A 19,370-nucleotide genomic window follows, 5' to 3' on the forward strand; every position below is an offset into this window, starting at 1 on the left:
AAAAGAAAGAATAATATGTTGCCCTAGGAATAGCTTCCATTATCCCAATACAGGTAGTCCTCAACTTACAATGATTTGTTAATGATTGTTAGAAATTACAATGGCACTAGAAAAGTGACTTATGACTATTGGTTAGAATGCAAAATTGCAGGCTAACTCTTCCCATAGTTTGGACCTTGATCCTGACCGGCTCAAGTTTGACTCAGCCTTCCACCATTGAGGCTAGTAAAATGAGGAGCCAGATTGTTGAGGGCAATATGCTGACATTGTAAAACACTCAGAGAGTGTTGTATAGAGTAGTATATAAGCCTAAGTGTTATTGGTACTGCTATTTTCACACTTACGGTCATTGCAGCATCCCCAGGGGTTATGAGATCAAAATTCAGATGCTTGGCACCTGGTTCATATTTATGACAGTTGTAGTTTCTCAATGTCATGTTATCCTGACAAGCAAAGTCAATGGGGAAGCCAGATTCACTTAACAACTGTGTTACTAACTTAAGAGTTGCAGTGATTCATTTAACAACTATGCAAAAAAGGTCATTAAACAGGACAAAACTCATTTAACAAATGTTTTGCTTAGCAATAGAAACGTTGGGCTCGATTTTGCTCATAAGTCAAGCACTACCTGTAATGCTCTTTTGCCAGATATATGAGTATCAGATCTTCTCTTAAGAAGTAACTTGTTGGAAGCAATTCAGTCCCTGAACAATTCCAAGAACACCCCTAGTTCACTCTATCTCCTTTACAAGAGACTGCAACAGTGTTTCCGTTTTAACAAGGATCAGGCAGTGGGATTAAGCACTATGACTAAGAGAACCTAATAAGCTAAAGTTGGGGTTGTCAAAATCTATGCTAGCTAGTTCAAACAAGAACTGGGGAAGCAAGCCAGTACTATGATTAGTGGTAACCCTCTGATCAAAGCTTCTGCGAAAATCATATTTCAGTCAAAGGCTTATTCTGCAATTGCATATTGGATTTTTCATTTTATTACCTGCTGAAAAGAACCACAGGACTTGTTTAAAAGCCACCCACTCAGTATCTACTCCTTACAATTCAGCAAATGCTATGTTACCTCTGGGATAAAGGGAAAAAAATCAGCCTGCTGCAATTGCACAACATAAGTAAAACGCATACTTCAAAAATTTCATCTGGGAAGAGCCCCTGATTCTAATTTTGCACAGGTTGAAAATACCATATCAAACATACACATGTAGTTTGGCATTCTCACTCGTTAGATATAAAACTTCAAATGAATTGCTGAACTATAAAAGTTAATGAAATAAATTCATATCTGAAAAAAGATAATATCTATTTGGAGACCCCAGCTCTGTGTTATTTTGGTGGAAAAAAAGCCTGTTATACATAATGCAGAATGGGACAATTACAGAAAGGGCAGAAAAATTAGGGTCATTAATTTTATCTTTTATTTTTTGTCAGGGCTTTATTTGGATTTTCTGTCACAAGATCTAAAATATCTTGAGGAAGTTCCCAAAAAAGTAATTAACTCAGGAGAAGTTATCTAACAAAATAAAATACATGAGATGCTTAAAGACTTATACAAAAATGAAGCAGCCCTCTTTAAAAATGCTTCATCTTGCGCTGAAAAGAGGAATGGATTTCTCCCAACTTTGTCAACTAATACTTTTTAAAATATAAAATATGAAATGCTTAAGAGAATACAGGCACTCTATTCTTAATATTCATTATATAGACACCTTCTTTTTAAAAAACCCTCTCCACTGAGGAAAAAAAAAACAGGTTTTAAAGAATTAAAGTAGGAACATGGTTAAAGTAAGAGTTCTTCATTCAAGTATTTTTAAAATTATATTCCAATATTTGGCTTCTTCCATAGGACATATTCTATTAATCCATTAACACTTTTTCTCTCATTTTTCTGCCCATTCTTTATTCTGTTTGTCTGTCACAGATGAAAAACTTAAATTCAAGTGCTTTTTTTATTTCAGCAGAAAGGATATATTTTCCTTCAATACTATGAAGAAAGAAATTAATTTTATTTTCCTATTTAGTTATAAATACTTCCAGATCCAATTTTATTAAAGGCTAATCATGGGATAATGCCACTGAACAGAATGAACTGTTCAGTTATAGCCAACTATGATTTTCTTCAGCTTTGCTATATGCTTTAAAAGCTTAGCTTTTATTACTCTGACACCACATGCTTTGTTTCCCAAAGAAAAGAAGAAAGGCCTTAGACATAACAAAATCCGCTGAGGATGTATTGATATGCAAGTCTTGACAGGAATGAATTTCTCATAAGAGCAGGGTGGACATCAAGCTTCACTGGCACTTGAGAAGAAAATACTATATCTAAAGTGTTGGGAGAGAGAGGCAAAAAAAAAAAGATGAAAATAACCCCACATTCAAAGTATTTCTAACAAATGCTGATCTCAACTGATATTAACAAATCTGCTTAAATTCTAGGTTAGAAATTATTCTGGTACACCCCTTCTTCCTTGTGAATATAGTTTTCTCTTTTGTCAAGCATTTCTCAATTCATAAAATTAGTAAACTGACATGTAAAGAGTGTCATGACTAGCATTCCTCTCAAAGCAAACCTTACGGATGGTTCTGACTTCTTAATAGGAGGATGAAATGAATCCCTGCACTTTTCTCAGGTTGCTGCACTACAAGGCAAACAAGATGCTGTTACAGGAGTTTAGTCCTTTCTTTCATGTTTGATGATGGACACCAGGGCTAATTTTATGGTAAGTAAAAACTACCACTAAGTACCAAATGACAGGCATTGTTTAAGTTATCCATGATTTACTTTCCAAACTCTGGAAATCCCAATATATCACAGCCACGTGATAAATGCAGCATAATTTTCTATAATGCAAAAGCTGAACAAAAAGCAGCTTCCTCTCTCCACCTTTGTTACCCAAAATACCATATTTTCTTTGTTTTATTCTTCCTTTTCCTCCTCTTGACATTTTGTTAAATCACTTGTTTCTATATATAAAACAAGGCGTGCAATAATAAAACCTACACTCATCAGTTTTTAGATAACATGATTATTTTTGCACATCCACAAAATTTGTTACAGCAGTGTAATTTCCTTTCATTATTTCATCGATGGCTGTGCTTTTTCTGATGACTTTGCACCATTTTCTACCATTAATGAGTTCCTTACTTAAGGCTACGATGCATTTTGCTGAATTTTTTAAATACTATTGCACCCAAGCAAGCCAAAGCAATGCACTTTAAGACATGTTCTACTGATTTTGCCAACTGTATCCGATTGTTTCAGTTCTACCTCCCTCTTCACATGCTTCTAAAACAAAACTCCAATTCTTAAATAATTAGTGTGTAGATGTGCGTATATACTTGCGTGTATATATATATGTATGCTTTACACAAAGAAACATATACACACACATACATGCATGTTTCATAAATTTAGTGCTTCATGGCATTTCGTGTAACTGGTTGCAATATTTTAGTTGCAATAAATCACTAGCTGTCTTCAACTTCAGAAGATAACTTTAAAATCCTGGATATTTCAATACCAACTTCTATATTTACATATGAGGGCTCATTTTACAAGGTTATATGAAGCAGCTCCACCCAAAGGCACTGAGTCAGATCAAACGATGACAGCAGTCTAATTTACTTGGGCTCAGAAAATCACATTGCTCTTCTGATGCATCAAATATAAGCACTGAAGTGGGCCAATTCAATTCATTGGCTGCTTTGCCGGGCATGCATAGAAACCCCTTTTAGCGTGTTGATCAAAACTGTGAGACTGTTACCTTATTAGTTGAAGCAGTGCTACCAAGGGCATTTTGACCAAGATTTTATCAAGCTGAAGTACTCCTCTGAAGCTCTGAAAAGCTTTATTTATCATGATTTTCAAAACTATGTTTCAAAAAACTATGTCCAAGGTAGCCTAAGGTCTACTAAGTGTGCTGAACTTCAATTTCAGCTCTGGAAAAGTTAATTAAAACGGATGGATAGTTCAGCAATTCATTTTTATTTATTTAACAAATCTTATATAGCTGTCCAACATACCCATGGTGACTCCAGGCAGCTTACAGAAATAAAAATTCCAAATACAAAATCCACATATCCCTGGTAAAAACAATTAATCTTATTATCCTGATGCCCAGAGACTCACTGGCAAACCCATGTCTTCAAAGCCTTTTGAAAGAGTGTCCAAGTGTGGGGGGGGGGCAATCTTATTTCTGTAGGCTAATGTTCCATTGGGAGGGAGCCTTCACTTAGAATACTCTTCTAATTCACCCATTATTCAGTAGTTCATTACATCATATTGACACCATAGTTTAAATCTTAAGGCCTGCCTACATCAATAATACTTGATGGGTACAAGGTACAAGAATGCAAAACAAAAATAACTGATTAAGATTTGCCTTGATTCGTGGTATAACCAAACTTATTGTAAGTACAAATCCAGTTTTAGCCAATTTTAAATGACTGTGAGATATTAATTGATTGAAAAAAGGGAAAAAGCATATTCTAATATTCCAAGGTGCAATATCATCTACTTTACATATATAGAAAATGACTGGGAGGACAGTATCTCTTTGATATTTATTAAATCACATATATCTTTTTTTCAGTTCCTGTTCAGCCTGAAAAAAGATGCTGTTGCTCCAGTGAACTGTATCATTAAACAGAGTGTCATTGATATAACTCTTAAATCAGCAGTATCTTTTTTGAGGTTCAAACAGAAACCTGAAAAATGACCCATGTGCTTGAAGAAAAATGGAGAGGAACACCATAAATGCAAGGTACAAATCATTCTTCCCAATCATTTTCTATGCCAATTGACAACTGTAACTCTAATATAGATAATCCTTAATTTATGATTATTTAACAATGGTTCAAAATTATGATGGTCTTGGAAAAAGTGTACAGTCTGCACTTACCATCTTACAATTAATGCTCATTCCACAGTCATATGTTTTAAATTGGGCGCTTGGCAACCAGCTCATATTATAACCAGCTGCGATGTTCTACAGTCACAATTGTGATTTGTGACCTTTCTTTGTTAATATCTAGCAAAAAAACCTCAATTGGGAAAGCTGGACTTTTGATAGTAAAATTGGGTCTGGTCATGTGATGACTAACTTTATATCCTTTGGCTTCCCAACACTCCCTCCCTCAAACTTCTATGTTGCCCAACTTGCAATGATTTTTATTAAATTTTGAATACCCACTCTGAATTTAATAAAACCAGAGGAAAGAACGAGAAGCAGCAATAATTGGTTTGAAATATAAAAACATCTAAAATTATATATTTTCCAGAACTCTGGCTATTTAGACTTCAACAGAGTACCAAACTTACCTAGTTCTGGAGGCAATACTGTAAGACGGTTTCCTTGGATATGAAGTTCTTTAAGTTGTGTGAGTTCCCCAATTTCTTTTGGGAGCGATATCAAGTCATTATCCCTAAAGCTAAGCTTTACACAAAGTAAAAGAGTTAAAGAGTTAATCAGAGACAAACAACTGCCTATACAAAATACACTCAAACAGGACATACTGCATATGTACAACATGCTAAGCTTAATTAAGACTTAATTGTGCTTGAACTGAATACGTGGTTTATCATGTAGCATAAATCCGGACTGCTCAAATTACAATTATATATATATATATATAATAGGTCAATTTAGTAAGGAGATTAAGTGTATGACATGATGAAGTTGTCAGGTCAATTCTCAGCTGAAAAGAAGTAGATCAAGACTTGCCAGAAACACAACTACCTCTTTTCCTTTTTGCTATTTCACTCCACCCATTCTTCCGATATATGCATAAGTACTTGCTGATTAAAAATAGACAATACAGGAGCTGATAACTCCTACAAACTCCCATGACTTCTTGCAAATTGATTTGATTCTACTCAAACTAGGACTGCAAAAATAAATTGATTCCCCCCCCCCCAAGAATTTAGATAAATTACTTACTATCTGCAACTTTGTGAGCTTCCCAATATCTGATGGCAGGGTTTCAAAATCGTTGTCACTTAGATAGAGTGCACGCAGGGTGGCTGCAAATTAAACAGCAATATATAAACAGGGTGGCATACAACCCGACCATTTGAGACCTGATCAATGAAAATGTGTCAGGTTTGATTAATAACCCTGACTCGGTGAAAAGCCTTTGACAAACCCAAGGCTCACAATAATAACAAGCAGGTCAAACTTAGATTTACTGGCTTATGTACTATTGCTCTCCTCAGGAAAACATCTATATCCAAAAGGGCCGACATAATTAACAAATTCTACTACATTGCTCTCTGGCAGGTTGTAGCACACCACCGCAATATTAATTTGTCAAGCCAGAAATTATCCAAGTTTATTATTAACCATTATTCAAATTAGCATCCATAATCTCCCTAAAAGGACTACTTTGTATACATCTGTTAGGTTTGTGAAACAAGAAGCTATAACATCTTTTTTTTTAAATAGACTAGGATATTATTTCTCAAATGTGCAGAAGAAATCAGTGAGACACAATTCCTCTCCCCAGATGAGGAAGGAGCCCTCAAGAGAGAGAAAACAGCAAAGAATGAAGGCAATATGAAGCCTCCAAGAGCATTCTGACAGAGAGCTTCTTGAGTCAAAATACAATAAAACAACGTTATGAGCTAGTTAGCTCCCAAAAATTATTTGGGTGTAATTTGAGGGTTCAGCTTAAGGGAAGATTATGCATATACTGGTAAATACTGCTTCAGCTCATTAGCACACACTCATTAATTGGATGTATTTCCTAATTGAGGCTTGTGGAAATATAGTCCCCATAGTGGCAAGCATTGCTTCCCATCTAATTAGCCAACAATTATTATTTTACAATATTTAGCTAATCAACATGCATTTACAACCATTTTTATTATATCAGAATATTTGCAGTATTGTTAGCAATATTGTTGCAATGTTTTATGTACTTAATTATGTTTATTGATAATATTGTAACACAATCACTATATTGTATCTTCTTTTTTGGGGGGAAAAACAGTCTTTTTTTCCTGATCAGATTCTTTGATAAAACATTTGGTGAATTTAAAGTATGAAATATTGAGAAACTGGTGCACTAGAACATCACAGAAATAAAAAACTGTTTATGTATCATAAAAATCTCTTTATTTCCACAATGAAATAGAAAGTAGAATCATTTTAAAAGAACAAAGATTTAAATAATTTAGGTTAATTGTATTTTTTTTTTTCATTCTGTCCATTAGTTCTTAAACAAACTGAATAGTTCAAGAAATATTTCAATCATTCTAGCGATAGAGCCTTAAGAAAACAGTTTATAGAACATTAATGAAACATTAGACATTTAAAATGTCTAAGCACATTTCCAAAACAGTAATTATATTCAAAACTGAGCAGATTATCCCACTCATACTTAGGGAAAAGCAAATTTATTTTAGTTTCTCATTTTCAAGCTTCAAATTGTTCTATTCCATTTCTGTCCCAACCTGTGTATTTTTTTTTAAATAATCAGATCTACACAAAATATTCCCATATATTGAATATAGGTTTTGCAAGAATATTTATTTTTAATTAAATTGAGTTTTTGAATATAAATAAAGTTTCATATTCTGTCACAATCTCCACATAATGATAATGGAAAAGGGGAAAAAAGATGGCTTCCTTATCTGTTCCTTTGTTACAACCAAGTTTTGTTTCAATTTTTATATGTTTCTTAATTTCTGATTAGGGGAGGCTAGCTTGAGATTGTGATTAGACATAGCAATGGGCTCTAATCTTCCATCCTAAACTCAGTATAAATTGAAATTATAGTGTTTCACCATTGTTTTTCAAAGAAAAAACAATGTCTGTGTGGGAAAATTTCTGTATTTGAGATCCTGTGATTTCACTGAGCACCATATCAGAAATGATATGCTTAGCAAATGGCACTTTCAAAAATAAAGCTTAACGTGCTTGTACTATATCTGTCTATGTCTATCTCTATATGCACCTATCTAGAAAACAGAAGAAAACATCACTGAAGTAAATGCATTTGCCAGAAGATACCAAATCCTAATTGAGAGCATGATATTTATAATACATATAACTAAGAGTTATTAAAAGAAAGTAAATCAGAACTTGGTTGCTAGCTAGCATTCCATGACACAAACAGCAGCTCTTGTAATGGTCCCAACAGAGAACTGCATTTCCCAAATTTCATTTTACAAAGGAAATATGAGTGAAGCGCAGCTTATCACACACACCTGTTTGTCCATTTATTTCACAAATATCAGGTGACTATAGATCAAAGAATACAAATCACCAAGCTATGTAGAAATATTCAAGAGGACTCGTAGGAGGGGACATATATCTCAAACATTCTTTTTAGAACAGTCTTTCTGAAATAAATCAGTTGGAGAAAGCAAACCAACTTTTCAAGATGATTTAAAGTTTTATTTAAAAAACAACAACAACCTATTTCTTACTTAGATAGAAGAAGTTTCCAGGCAGGGACTTTTCATTTAAATTATTGTAAGTCAAATCAAGAACTTCCAGAGCTGGTAAAGAGCCAAATCCTCGGGGCAAAGTGTTGAGCCTATTCATCCTAAAAATGAATACAGGTTGTAATTTGGTATTATTTTTGATACATAAGAAATAGTGACATTTTACATTATATCTATCTATCTATCTATCTATCTATCTATCTATCTATCTATCTATCTATCTATCTATCTATCTATCTATCCTGTATCAGTTTTATTATACTTTAAAATCTATATGGACTGTCTTTTCAATAACCATCCTCTTATGAAAAGTCTGGGCAACTCAATGAAGCTGAGTGTTTACTGGCTGGATGTCCTTCCTCTTGCCAATGCTGAGGTTTTTTTTTTCAGGAGATAGTGTGCCCAGAGATATCTGCCTCTAGCTAGGGTCAAATTCACAGCCTCCTGGTTGTGAGGCCACCCTCACCACTTGAGTTTCAATAATACCTTGCACAAGCCCAAACAAGAAGCTAACAATACTATAATAAAAAAACCCTGATCAAATACAAACATACCAAAAGGCAGGAATAATTATATAGACAGATTAATAAATGGGCATTCTTTAAAAAATCAAAATTGTAAGTGGCTTTGATAAGACTTTCAAGATGGATGTCAGCTCTTTAATCGAAGTGGTTAAGGAAATGTGCTTTAATTTAGCAGGGTATTGTAATATGATAGTATCCTTACATCTGTTAAAGCCACTCTCTACTTCAATCTATATCTAACACAAACAAAGTGAATCTCTTTCTCATGCTTACTCAGAGTTGAATATGTGTAATTTCTATCTTATTTCCATTCTGAGAAACTATAAGGCACAAGTGTCAAATTCGTTGTGTCATGTGATGTTTTTCCCATTTGTAGAGCTGTGGTGGGCGTGGCCTAACTGTGATGCAGCCGGCCTGTGAGCCACCAGTTTGACACTCCTGCTGTAAGGTATCTACAGTATTAAGACACAATTTTGTTTTTCAGATTGATACAAAAGGTTGAACACTTTGCTATTTGAAAGAAACAATCTTTTTGTTTCTGTATTTATTTCAGGATAAAATTGCTAGAACATGAATAATATTTGGTAAATATTTTTCAAAACAACTAACTAATGAATAATTTTATTCGACTATATCTTATAAAGAAGCTTCTTTCAGTCTGGTACCTTTTAGATCAGGGATGTCAAACTGGCAGCCCACTGACAAGATGTGTCACATGCAAGCTACACCAACCCAGCTCCGCAAATGGGAAAAATGTCACGAAATGTCATGTGACAGCAATGTAATGCCACAAGTTTGATATCTGTGTTCTAGATTGTTGAGATTATACTTCTCAGAATTCCCAGACAGCATTAGATTGGGAAAGGCAATTAAGAAAAGTTAAAACAAATGACCACAACTGCTATTTACCCAAGATTTAAGTGTTTCAGCTTTTGAAGGCTGCTGATCTGAGTTGGCAGGTCCTCAATCTGATTGTTGAAAAAATTGAGTACTTCTAAATTCCTCAAATCTGCAATATTTGCAGGCACAGCTGCAAAGAGAAAGAAAACACCATCAAAAGCAAGATAGGACACAAAAACCACACAGTTCAACTAATGGAAAATTTGTTTAAATAATACAGTACAAACACACTGGCAACAGCAAAATCAGTGAATGCTAGATATGTTGTCATTTTCAGGGGAATAATATCTTGTCTTTGGATTGTTAATAGCTTTTGATACTTGGCTTAATCTGTTGGTCCTCAAGTGATTTTGCATCCAATAGATGGATGCAACTTACACTAATCACAGCATATGTTCTGGCAGCAACTTCTTTCAGCATAGTGTAATATTTGGTTTGCTCCCAGTTATAAAGCAATTTTAAGCCATCATTAGTTGTATCCATTCTATTTTCAGTATGTTTGTTGGCTCAAACATGACTTATGACAGTTCATGTCTATTTTACTACTAAAACTTTCCTGTTTTTGTAATCTTCAACTACCTGAACTTGTGAATCATAGTATAACAATTTAAAATCAAGATATCTTAAATACAATAACTTAAAGAATGTGTATAAAATCTGGGATTTATTCCTGGATTTGAAATTTAAAGCATTTTCAGACCAATTGTATTTATAAAGTTGTGGTCATTATAATACTGTTACAAATGCTACAGTCACATGATCATGATTTTCAACACTCCTGAAAAGAAAAAAAGATTTGCTCTCAGAATCAGCAACTCTACTAAATTCTGAATGGCTTTTTCTACAAAACAGTTTTCACTGATTTGCAGAAGATTGAAAGGAGACAGGGCAGGGGACAAGATATTTTAACACATGAGGATTATATTTCAGGCCCAACCTCCTGAATTCTTGTGTGGAGGGGCCCTCAACATCCCCTATCTACAGGCAAACAAGGATTGGAGAGATTCTACAGGAGGCACTCAAGAGCATGAAATAGTGATCTAGTCATGTTGTGATGAGGATGCGAATCTCAATCACTAAGACTTCTTGATTTATCTAGAGTTTAACTAATACAGATATCAAATATGAAGCTAATATTAGTTAGTAAAAATATTGATGGTTTTAGGTCTTATTTAGCTCATACTTTGTGACAGCTAAGAGAGTTGTGTATAATTCATTTTAGTAAAGGCTTTAACCTTTGATGAGTACACCAGAATTTACACTTCAAAAATGGCAGAGGCAGGGGCAACTTTACATCTAATCCCATTAATTTCCAACATAAGCTTAATCAACTTGGACATTTACTTCTGCAATACTTCAAACTACAAATTGGTAGCATCTATAAGAGGTGTGGTAACATATTTTATTAATCATTTTCTGTAAATCCTTTGTACAGCCATTTCGCATAGAGATAAGGATATGCAGGCATTCCTGGTGGGAGTAGGAGTACTTTTACGCAGGAATGTCTCATCCTGTTATCTGCGTACGGGCTTAGAAGGAACAGGGAAATAGGTGATAATTATAGGTACACAGGGAAATAGGTGATAATTATAGGTACACAGGGAAATAGGTGATAATTATAGGTACACAGGGAAATAGGTGATAATTATAGGTACACAGCAAGGACTTTCGTCAGGGGGACTTTCTGTGCCTGTATGTTATTATCTTGTCAAGGTCATTTGTTTTCTGAATCTTCAATAAATACTGCTGCCTGAGTTCGCTCAGAGCTGGCATTTGCTCAGACGTTTCCCTGCGTCTCATTTCAAGTGCCAGACCACCACAAGAGGGAGTCTGAGGTCATGCATTCCTGCAGTCTCCAGCAACGCACCTCTGTTGTGACTAACATACCTCCCAAATCTCTTAATGTCTTGGCAGACTATAGCTTCATGATGAATGAACTATGTTTATGAAGAAGCACCTTCTTTACTTGGTAGCTGTTATTTCATAAGGGTATGTGAATGTAAAGGAAATAATTCTATTCTATCATCTTTTGAAAGACCAATTGTCTTTGGTTTATCCTTAAGTGATCCAGCTCCATCAAACTACCAGAATTACTTCTATCTCAGCTGGTATTCTAAGAACTGGACCCTATGCTTTTTCCTTTAACATTTGGTTTTTCAGAATTTAATCTTGAGGAGTGACTTTATTTCTCCTGTAAGTAATACAATTATAATATTAATAATGGCTGTTCAAAATTATATGCATTTGATCTAAATTTAAATTTAAAATTCAATTAAACTTAATCTTCATTTAAACTTTGGATATTATCTTGAAATAAATAATAAACTGATCAAGCCAGGCCACTTTTGAGGCAATTCCAAGGAGGCTACTGTTATGATCAATACTCACAAAAAAGGTTACATCAGATTAGCAACAAATCAATGTCTAGCTATTATCTAGAAATATAAAAAAGCCCTGATGCATGATATGAATACTACAGTTCAGATAAAGATTTAAACTCTCTATTGGCTTAATTTTCTCTTTTATTTATGAAAGCAAAATCTAAGCAAGCAAATAATATTTATGGATTGGTAGGTGATCACATATGATAAAGCTTTCCCCTGTATTATTATATAGTGCATTATACATTTTTAAAGTAGCAACAGATAATAAAATCTGAGTGATTTTGTCTTGAAGTAAAGGCCAGGCAGAGCTGGACCTGAGTGGTACCTTGATGGAAAACTTCCACATAATATCAAACTGTAGACTAAGAAAAAACCATCCTGGAGAGAACAAGTTGTACTATGTAGTAATGAGAAGTTTAACTCAATTGGAAGGAAACCTTACTTTTGAGGGAAATATCTGAATATCTACCTTGAATTTATCTTTTAAAAACCATTATATGGTTACCATCATTATATCTGTGTCAGTAAATTTTATACTGACCCCTCCCCCATAAATCTTTTCACATTCATCTCAATCAATAGACATACATTTTAATTCTGTGGGCGGGGGAAATCTCTGCTTGTGAAAACTGTTTATGTTTAATAGACAGGTCAGGAGGGCAAGCTAGTAACATTGGTCCTTAAAGTAACTCTGGAGAGGGACATGCTCCCCAGAAAGGATTTGATTCATGACTTGGAAGTTCTTTTCAACTTTTCCATGAAGAGCAGGTAAAGTATGGTCAGGGTAAATTTTGCCCATCATTGGCTGATCTCCTTACATGGATCAAAATCACCTAGCAACAATAGCTCATGTCTTCACTTGGCTGTACTACACAGAGTTGTTGTGGGTCTTTCCTTTTTGAGAAATACATGAGGCATGGATAAGTTGAAATGGTTTCTCAGTAGTCTTACCCACATGGAATATCTCTCTCGGAGGTATAGAGGACCCAACCCTATTGGCGTTTCATAAATGAAATACTAAAAAGTGCTGTTTCAGTGAGTGTTAGGGTAATTTGAGTATTAGGGCATCTTTGTGAACTTTCCCCCTCCTTTTTGTTTAATAGTTTTGTATATAAGTCTGCACTGTACTATTTTTTCTTTGTATAATTCTGTTGTATTCTATTCAGAGTCTTTATTGATTAGGAGAGAATATAGTAAGACAGACAGACAGAAGATAGATATGGACAGGAAATTTATAAACCATTGAGATCCAATTTTTTAAAGAAATTGTCTAACATAAATATATTACACATTAATAGGCACAACACAAACAATCTAGCCAAAATTACATCCAAGGGGAAATTAAATAAAATTCTAAACTTGAAATTCCTTGTACATTAATAATCAGTATGGGCACAACAAATTTAACTGAGGCAATGATGCGTGGACATTTTAAAACCCTCTCCTACAGGGGTGTCAAACTCAAGGGCCACAGGATGAATTCGACCTACATAGTGCCCATAAGGCTGGCCCACAGGGCTGCCTTTACAACGATGGACTGGCCTATGGTGCCTCTGCCAGCAAAAATGTGGTGGCTCTCCAGCACTCCATTTTTGCTGGCAGTGGGTTGCAGGAAGTGGTCGCAGCTGAAAACGGAGCTTGGGAGGCCGCTGGCAGAGCATTCAGGTCACCACAAGTGCCCCTCAACACGAGTCGAGGTGGCCACACCCACCCTGGCCACGCCCACCCCACCCCCCAAGATCAAGCATAACCCTGATGCGGCCCTCAATGAAATCGAGTTTGACACCCCTGCTCTACTATGTTCCATTTCGTGCTACTAGCAGTTTTGCTTGCATATCTAGTAGCATTTTCAAAGGGGATATTTTTGCTATTCTATGAATCATGACAAAGGAGAAAAGCATTAATCCAAGTCTCCTTATATATCATCCTGGGAAATAAAATATAATTTAGAAATCTTTTAAATAAATAAAATACAATGACCCATATATATTGTCTGAAATCTGTGCCAGGAATACAAAGAGAAAAAGGAAAAGACTCTGGAATTTTTTTGCTGCAGTCCAAGAACAAAATAAACAAAAAAACTGCTGCACTTTTCTTGGTTTCTGCAGATACTGGTATTTTTGACAAGATAAAGGATTATTTTACTGTCCTCACTAAATCAGTTCACTTTGTTAATCTAACTTCAAACTTCCATTTTAAGCTACTTTAGTTTATGTCAAAATTTTAAGCCATTTTTCTCCAAATAAAAACTATGGTTCCAAAAAATTGTACTAAGTATAAAGTTTGAACTTAAGCTTCAGTATTAACTATAAAGTCAATATAAAATATTTCTGTATCTTCCAGGATTATGTGCCACCAACCAATAACCAGTAGTTGTTGACTCTAAATAACCATATAGATTTACTCCTTTATTTATGGAATACTTTAAACTACTACTTGCAGTTAATATTTTCTTAGAGGTTTACAATGTCACTGCACTTTGTTTTTGGATCAAAGAATCCAGAAACTGACAGGATCAAATCAGTGAAAATTTTTAGAGGAATCTTGATGCTTGAACAATGCCTTGGGTTGTGTTTTTATAAGAGCGGCTACATTAATATATGATATGATACAGTACAATATAATATAATAGTGTGTGTTATAAGTCACAGAGCTTAAAAAGTAAATTATTATTATAGGACATCTTTGGGATTATACCTTTTATCTTTCAGATTTATGACAATATATTTTACACATTGCATTTTTCACCAGTACTTCCTCTAAAATTCTAATACTTGTTACACACGTTCTTTCATATCATCACTAAAGAGTGGTACATCGAGTATTTTAAAATTAACATCCTGATTCTCTTGGACTGAAAGTAAAAAGAGGGGGCTAATTTATTTCAAGTTTATCTATCTTAGTTAATAAGAGACAGATGTTACCCAAATTTCAGTTTTTGGCCAGGTACTTTCCTATCACCTGGTAAACTAGAAATGCCAAGAACTGAATGTGGAATATTCTGCATATGAGTGAGTTATAAAATTTCCATTAAACTAAATGCCAATTATCAGATCCAACAAACCAGAAAATAATTATTTAGTCCATAGTTATCCACTTTTGTGGATATTATACTGAAATATATAAAGGTGTACCACATAAAAATGGCAAAAATTAGTATTTTTGAAAAAGGATTATTGCTTAAATTTTGGGTTGGTTCCAAACAGATATTTCACAATTAAGAGGCCACCTTTATTTGTTTAATGAAGAATGTTTACAAATCGCCTTTTTTTTGGACAGAACATGATTCACAGAGCTAAGGGGGGGAAAAACTGTGAACGAAGTATATGAAAAGCATATAATCAGAACACCACCTAGGGAAGAAAACACACACCAAAATAAATACTAAACATATCTATAAGCAGTAGAAAATATGTGATTTAAAAACAGAAAATAGAGCCAAAGCTAGTTTTTCTGAATTTTTTCGTTTTCATATTTCTTCAAAATGGTGTCCAAATAAGTATGTGTGGGATATAGCATGTACGTATGCCAGTTGTATTGCTTTCACCCACAGCTTATTCTTTTTACATATATAAAAAGATAAATTATATTGATGCAAAATCAATCACTAGAAAATTGTGAAATTAATTATATAACTAATGCTATCTGAAGATGGTATAGAGACAACTCCCCCCCCCCCCATGTCAAATAGAGGCTGTGAAAATACAAAGGTTCACCTTATTCCTCACAAATATTGTGTAACAAATGCAGTTACCCACTCACAAGTTTTCTAAGTTACCAAATCAAACTGTAAAAATATATCTCAGCAGTGACCTCCACTGGATAAATTATGCAATTATGCTTTGTTTTTTACATTGCAATCAGAACTTAGAAGAAATAAAGAATTGCCTTCTAAAAATGTATTTATTAACCACATTTCACTGTTAATCTTAATAAATTTATAGGTTAGTATATTGTTTTAATAATATCAAACTATCTCAAGTAGTCAACTAAAAGTTATTTCTAAATAAGTAAGAGATATATAATTCTATTTGTAAAGTTATACTGCAGTTACCGGTGACAAATAATGCAAAGAAAGGAGTTATTTTGCCCCCTACAGATCTTTTTATTTAATCCTCTTTTTATTGATGCTTTTTTTGCAAATTGGTATTCTATGTGTCTAATTTATCAGTACATATGTTTACCAGTAGATACAACTAGCAAATGTAAATTAGGGAGATCTGTGTTATTAAGTATAACATATACATTCAAAATGCAAGAATTATCAATTTCTTATTAGAGTCAAAGCAAGAGTACATTGTTACTAAGATATAGGTAGCCACTGTTCTCAGTTGTGATGGCGCTGAACAAGGGGGACTCAGAATTATGGCTGTTGAGTCATATGATTGCCATTTGTGCCTTCACGGCCAGTTTCTAATAAGAAATTCATTGAGAAAGCTGGCAGGAAGTTGCAAATGATGATCACCTGATTACAGCATGCTATCAACATGTAGGATTCGCCCAACAATAGCAACTGGAATGGCCATTAGAAGTTGGTACTGTTATACAACATCACACACTATGACTATGTCACTTAGCAGTTCTTGGTCTCAACATGTGTCAGTGAGCAAGAGCTACTTAATAGAAAATAGGAAATAGTCAGAAAAAGGAAGATATTTTTCAGTTAAAAGCTTTTAAATAATAAATGCAAAAGGTTTCTGATATTAAATAATACAGAGAAAAATGCATATATACAAAAATAATTCTAGATCAACAGAACACTTTGTGCAGCTGAGAGAAGAAAAATTATTAATTTTGCTTGCAGTTTGACTTTCTGAGAATCTCAGAACCACATTTTAAGTTTATCAGTTTGGGGAAGATTATATTACTTCATTCTTATAACATGATGTAATTTTGGATTAAATTTATAGCATGGAGCAATGTTTAGAGTATTACTGTAAGTTACAGTCTTCCTAATAACTATCGTCGACTAAACATCTCAAACTCTGTTTAGCTACATTGTTCATTTTTTGTGTATGTTAACTTTGCAGTCTTTACTTTCTTGCATAACAGATACATATAATCACTTTTCTCAGTTCCTCTGTCAACAAAGAGTTAGGAAGTCTAGTCTAGCCTAGCCCCCTACTTGACATAAAATCTTGGACAAATGGTTGCCCATTTTTTTCTTAAAAAACTCACAATCCTGGGAAGCATGCTATGTCACTGATTAATTATTCTTACTGTCAGGAAATTTCTCCTTAGTTCCAAGTAGGATCTCTTTGACGAGCTTCAACCCATTGTTTATTGTCTTATCATCAAGTACTTTAGAAAATAAGTCATCTCTTCTTTGTACAGTCCCTCAAGTACTGGAAGACTGCTATCATTATCACCCCAGTCCTTCTCTTCAGTAGGCTAGATATAGTTCTTTTAACCATCCTCTGTACAGTTTAGCAGACCCCTTATCACCTTTGTACTCTTTCTAGGATATCTTTATCATAGTAATCAGAATTGGAAGCAGTATTCCAATCATAGTCTAGTGATACTAACACTTCACATGATCTTGATATTATCGCTCTGTTGAGGCAGCCTAGGACTGCATTGGCTTCTCTGATAATTGCAGCACCACTCATATCTAAGTGATTGTCCACTAGGAAACCTAGATCTCTCTCACAGGTACTGCTGTTGATCTATTATATACCTATGCATTTTCTTGCCTACATGTAAGTATTGATCCCAAGACAGAATCTTGAGGTACCCCACTGAAAGCTTCCCTCTATGTAAATGTAGTTCCATTGAAGACTACATGATAAGTGTGGTTGGTCAGCCAACTGCGAATCCATCTGCTGGTGGTATTCTCTATCCCACGAAAAGTAGGCTGCAATCTACTTTGGACTTTACTGAAATCCAAGTATACTATATCCAGAGCATTTTTCTTATTCCTGAATTTAGTCTCTTTATCAAATAAGTGTTCTGACGCAACCGGATTCCCAGAGAGCAAACACAGACAAAGGCAGCAGCCCCCACCTTTTAAGGTTTAATAAGAAGCTCTGACAAGAGCCTTGCCAAGTTGTTTGTCAAGGCTGCCAAAAACCCAAAGAACTAATTTACAAAATTCTCCAAACACGAACTAAGATATCCACCAGTTGAGTTTAAGAGCTTCTTTGCTGTCTGCAAAGAACACTTTTCCAAACCTGGTTTTTAACCTCTTGAGGGAAGGGCCATTACCTTGCAGCCTTACTCCTGAGTCGCCTGTGCTGATGTAATTGTTCTTTCCTCCGAGCAATCCTTCGTGCAAGTGCATTTGGCACAGGCTCCTCAGGAACCTCCTCATCACTGCTGCCAGCCCCCACAATCTCTGAAGGCAGTAGTCCACTCCCTGATGGTCCTGGCCCCAGAGACCTCACTCTCCTCAGCCATCTACACCTGCTGCCAGCTAACCACAACAATAAGGCAATAATGTTTGTCTGGCATAATCTGTTTTTAACAAACTCGTGCTGGCTTTTATCAATCTTGTTCATTTCTAGGAGGTCATAAATCCGTTGCTTATTTATCTATTCCAGGATTTTTCTGGCCATTGGTGTCAAGCTGATTAGTCTGTAGTTTCCTAGATCCACTTTCTTCCTCTTTTTGAAAATTGGAACTTCATCACCTCTTTTCCAATCCTCTGGCAGTTTCCCCATGCTCCAGAAGCTTTGAAAGACTTCATTCAATGGTTCTGAGATCACGTCTGCAAACTCCTTCACGCAATGTAGAGAGTAATCCATCTAATCCTGGAGGTTTGAACTCATCTAGAATCTCTTACCAATGTCTTGCATATTTTCTGTGTTCCTGTTTTTCGTAAGCTGGACTATTTTTTTCCTTCTCTGTTGTAGGAAGTTTGAAGAAAAAAAAGGGATTGTAGGAAGTTAGCACCCACCCCTCTCCTAGAAAAATGAAATATTCTGGGAAATATTAAAAAGGCAGAATATTTCCTCTAAAAAGAGTAGAAACTTAGAAGCAGAAACTCACCCCAGAAGCAGAAGGTCACCCCCACCTTTGTTAATGGATGGGCCATTAAGGCCTGGGCCAGATTACTTTACATAACAAAGATCTCCAGGTAAAGCTAAAGCAATTGCTCAAAAGCTC

The 19,370-nt window shown here is 34.8% G+C and overlaps 1 protein-coding gene across 5 annotated transcripts in view; it reads right to left on the reverse strand.

Annotated features, from left to right (window-relative positions):
* Nucleotides 1-19,370, reverse strand: part of RSU1 (Ras suppressor protein 1) — a 78,323-nt gene that overhangs the window by 46,184 nt on the left and 12,769 nt on the right. For 4 of the 5 annotated variants that reach the window (XM_026716123.2, XM_087917105.1, XM_026716124.2 and 1 more), the window contains 4 exons: nucleotides 9,892-10,012; nucleotides 8,441-8,559; nucleotides 5,949-6,031; nucleotides 5,330-5,444 (listed from right to left, as the gene is read on the reverse strand). In XM_026716123.2, coding sequence (XP_026571908.1) covers nucleotides 5,330-5,444; nucleotides 5,949-6,031; nucleotides 8,441-8,559; nucleotides 9,892-10,012 — 438 coding nt within the window. Of the gene's footprint in view, nucleotides 1-2,197; nucleotides 2,332-5,329; nucleotides 5,445-5,948; nucleotides 6,032-8,440; nucleotides 8,560-9,891; nucleotides 10,013-19,370 lie in introns of those variants that run through there. The other variant, XM_087917107.1, reaches the window with a different exon arrangement.

Source organism: Pseudonaja textilis, chromosome Z, assembly GCF_049901715.1.
Source record: "Pseudonaja textilis isolate UNSWEBS1 chromosome Z, rPseTex1.2, whole genome shotgun sequence".
NCBI lineage: Eukaryota > Metazoa > Chordata > Lepidosauria > Squamata > Elapidae > Pseudonaja > Pseudonaja textilis.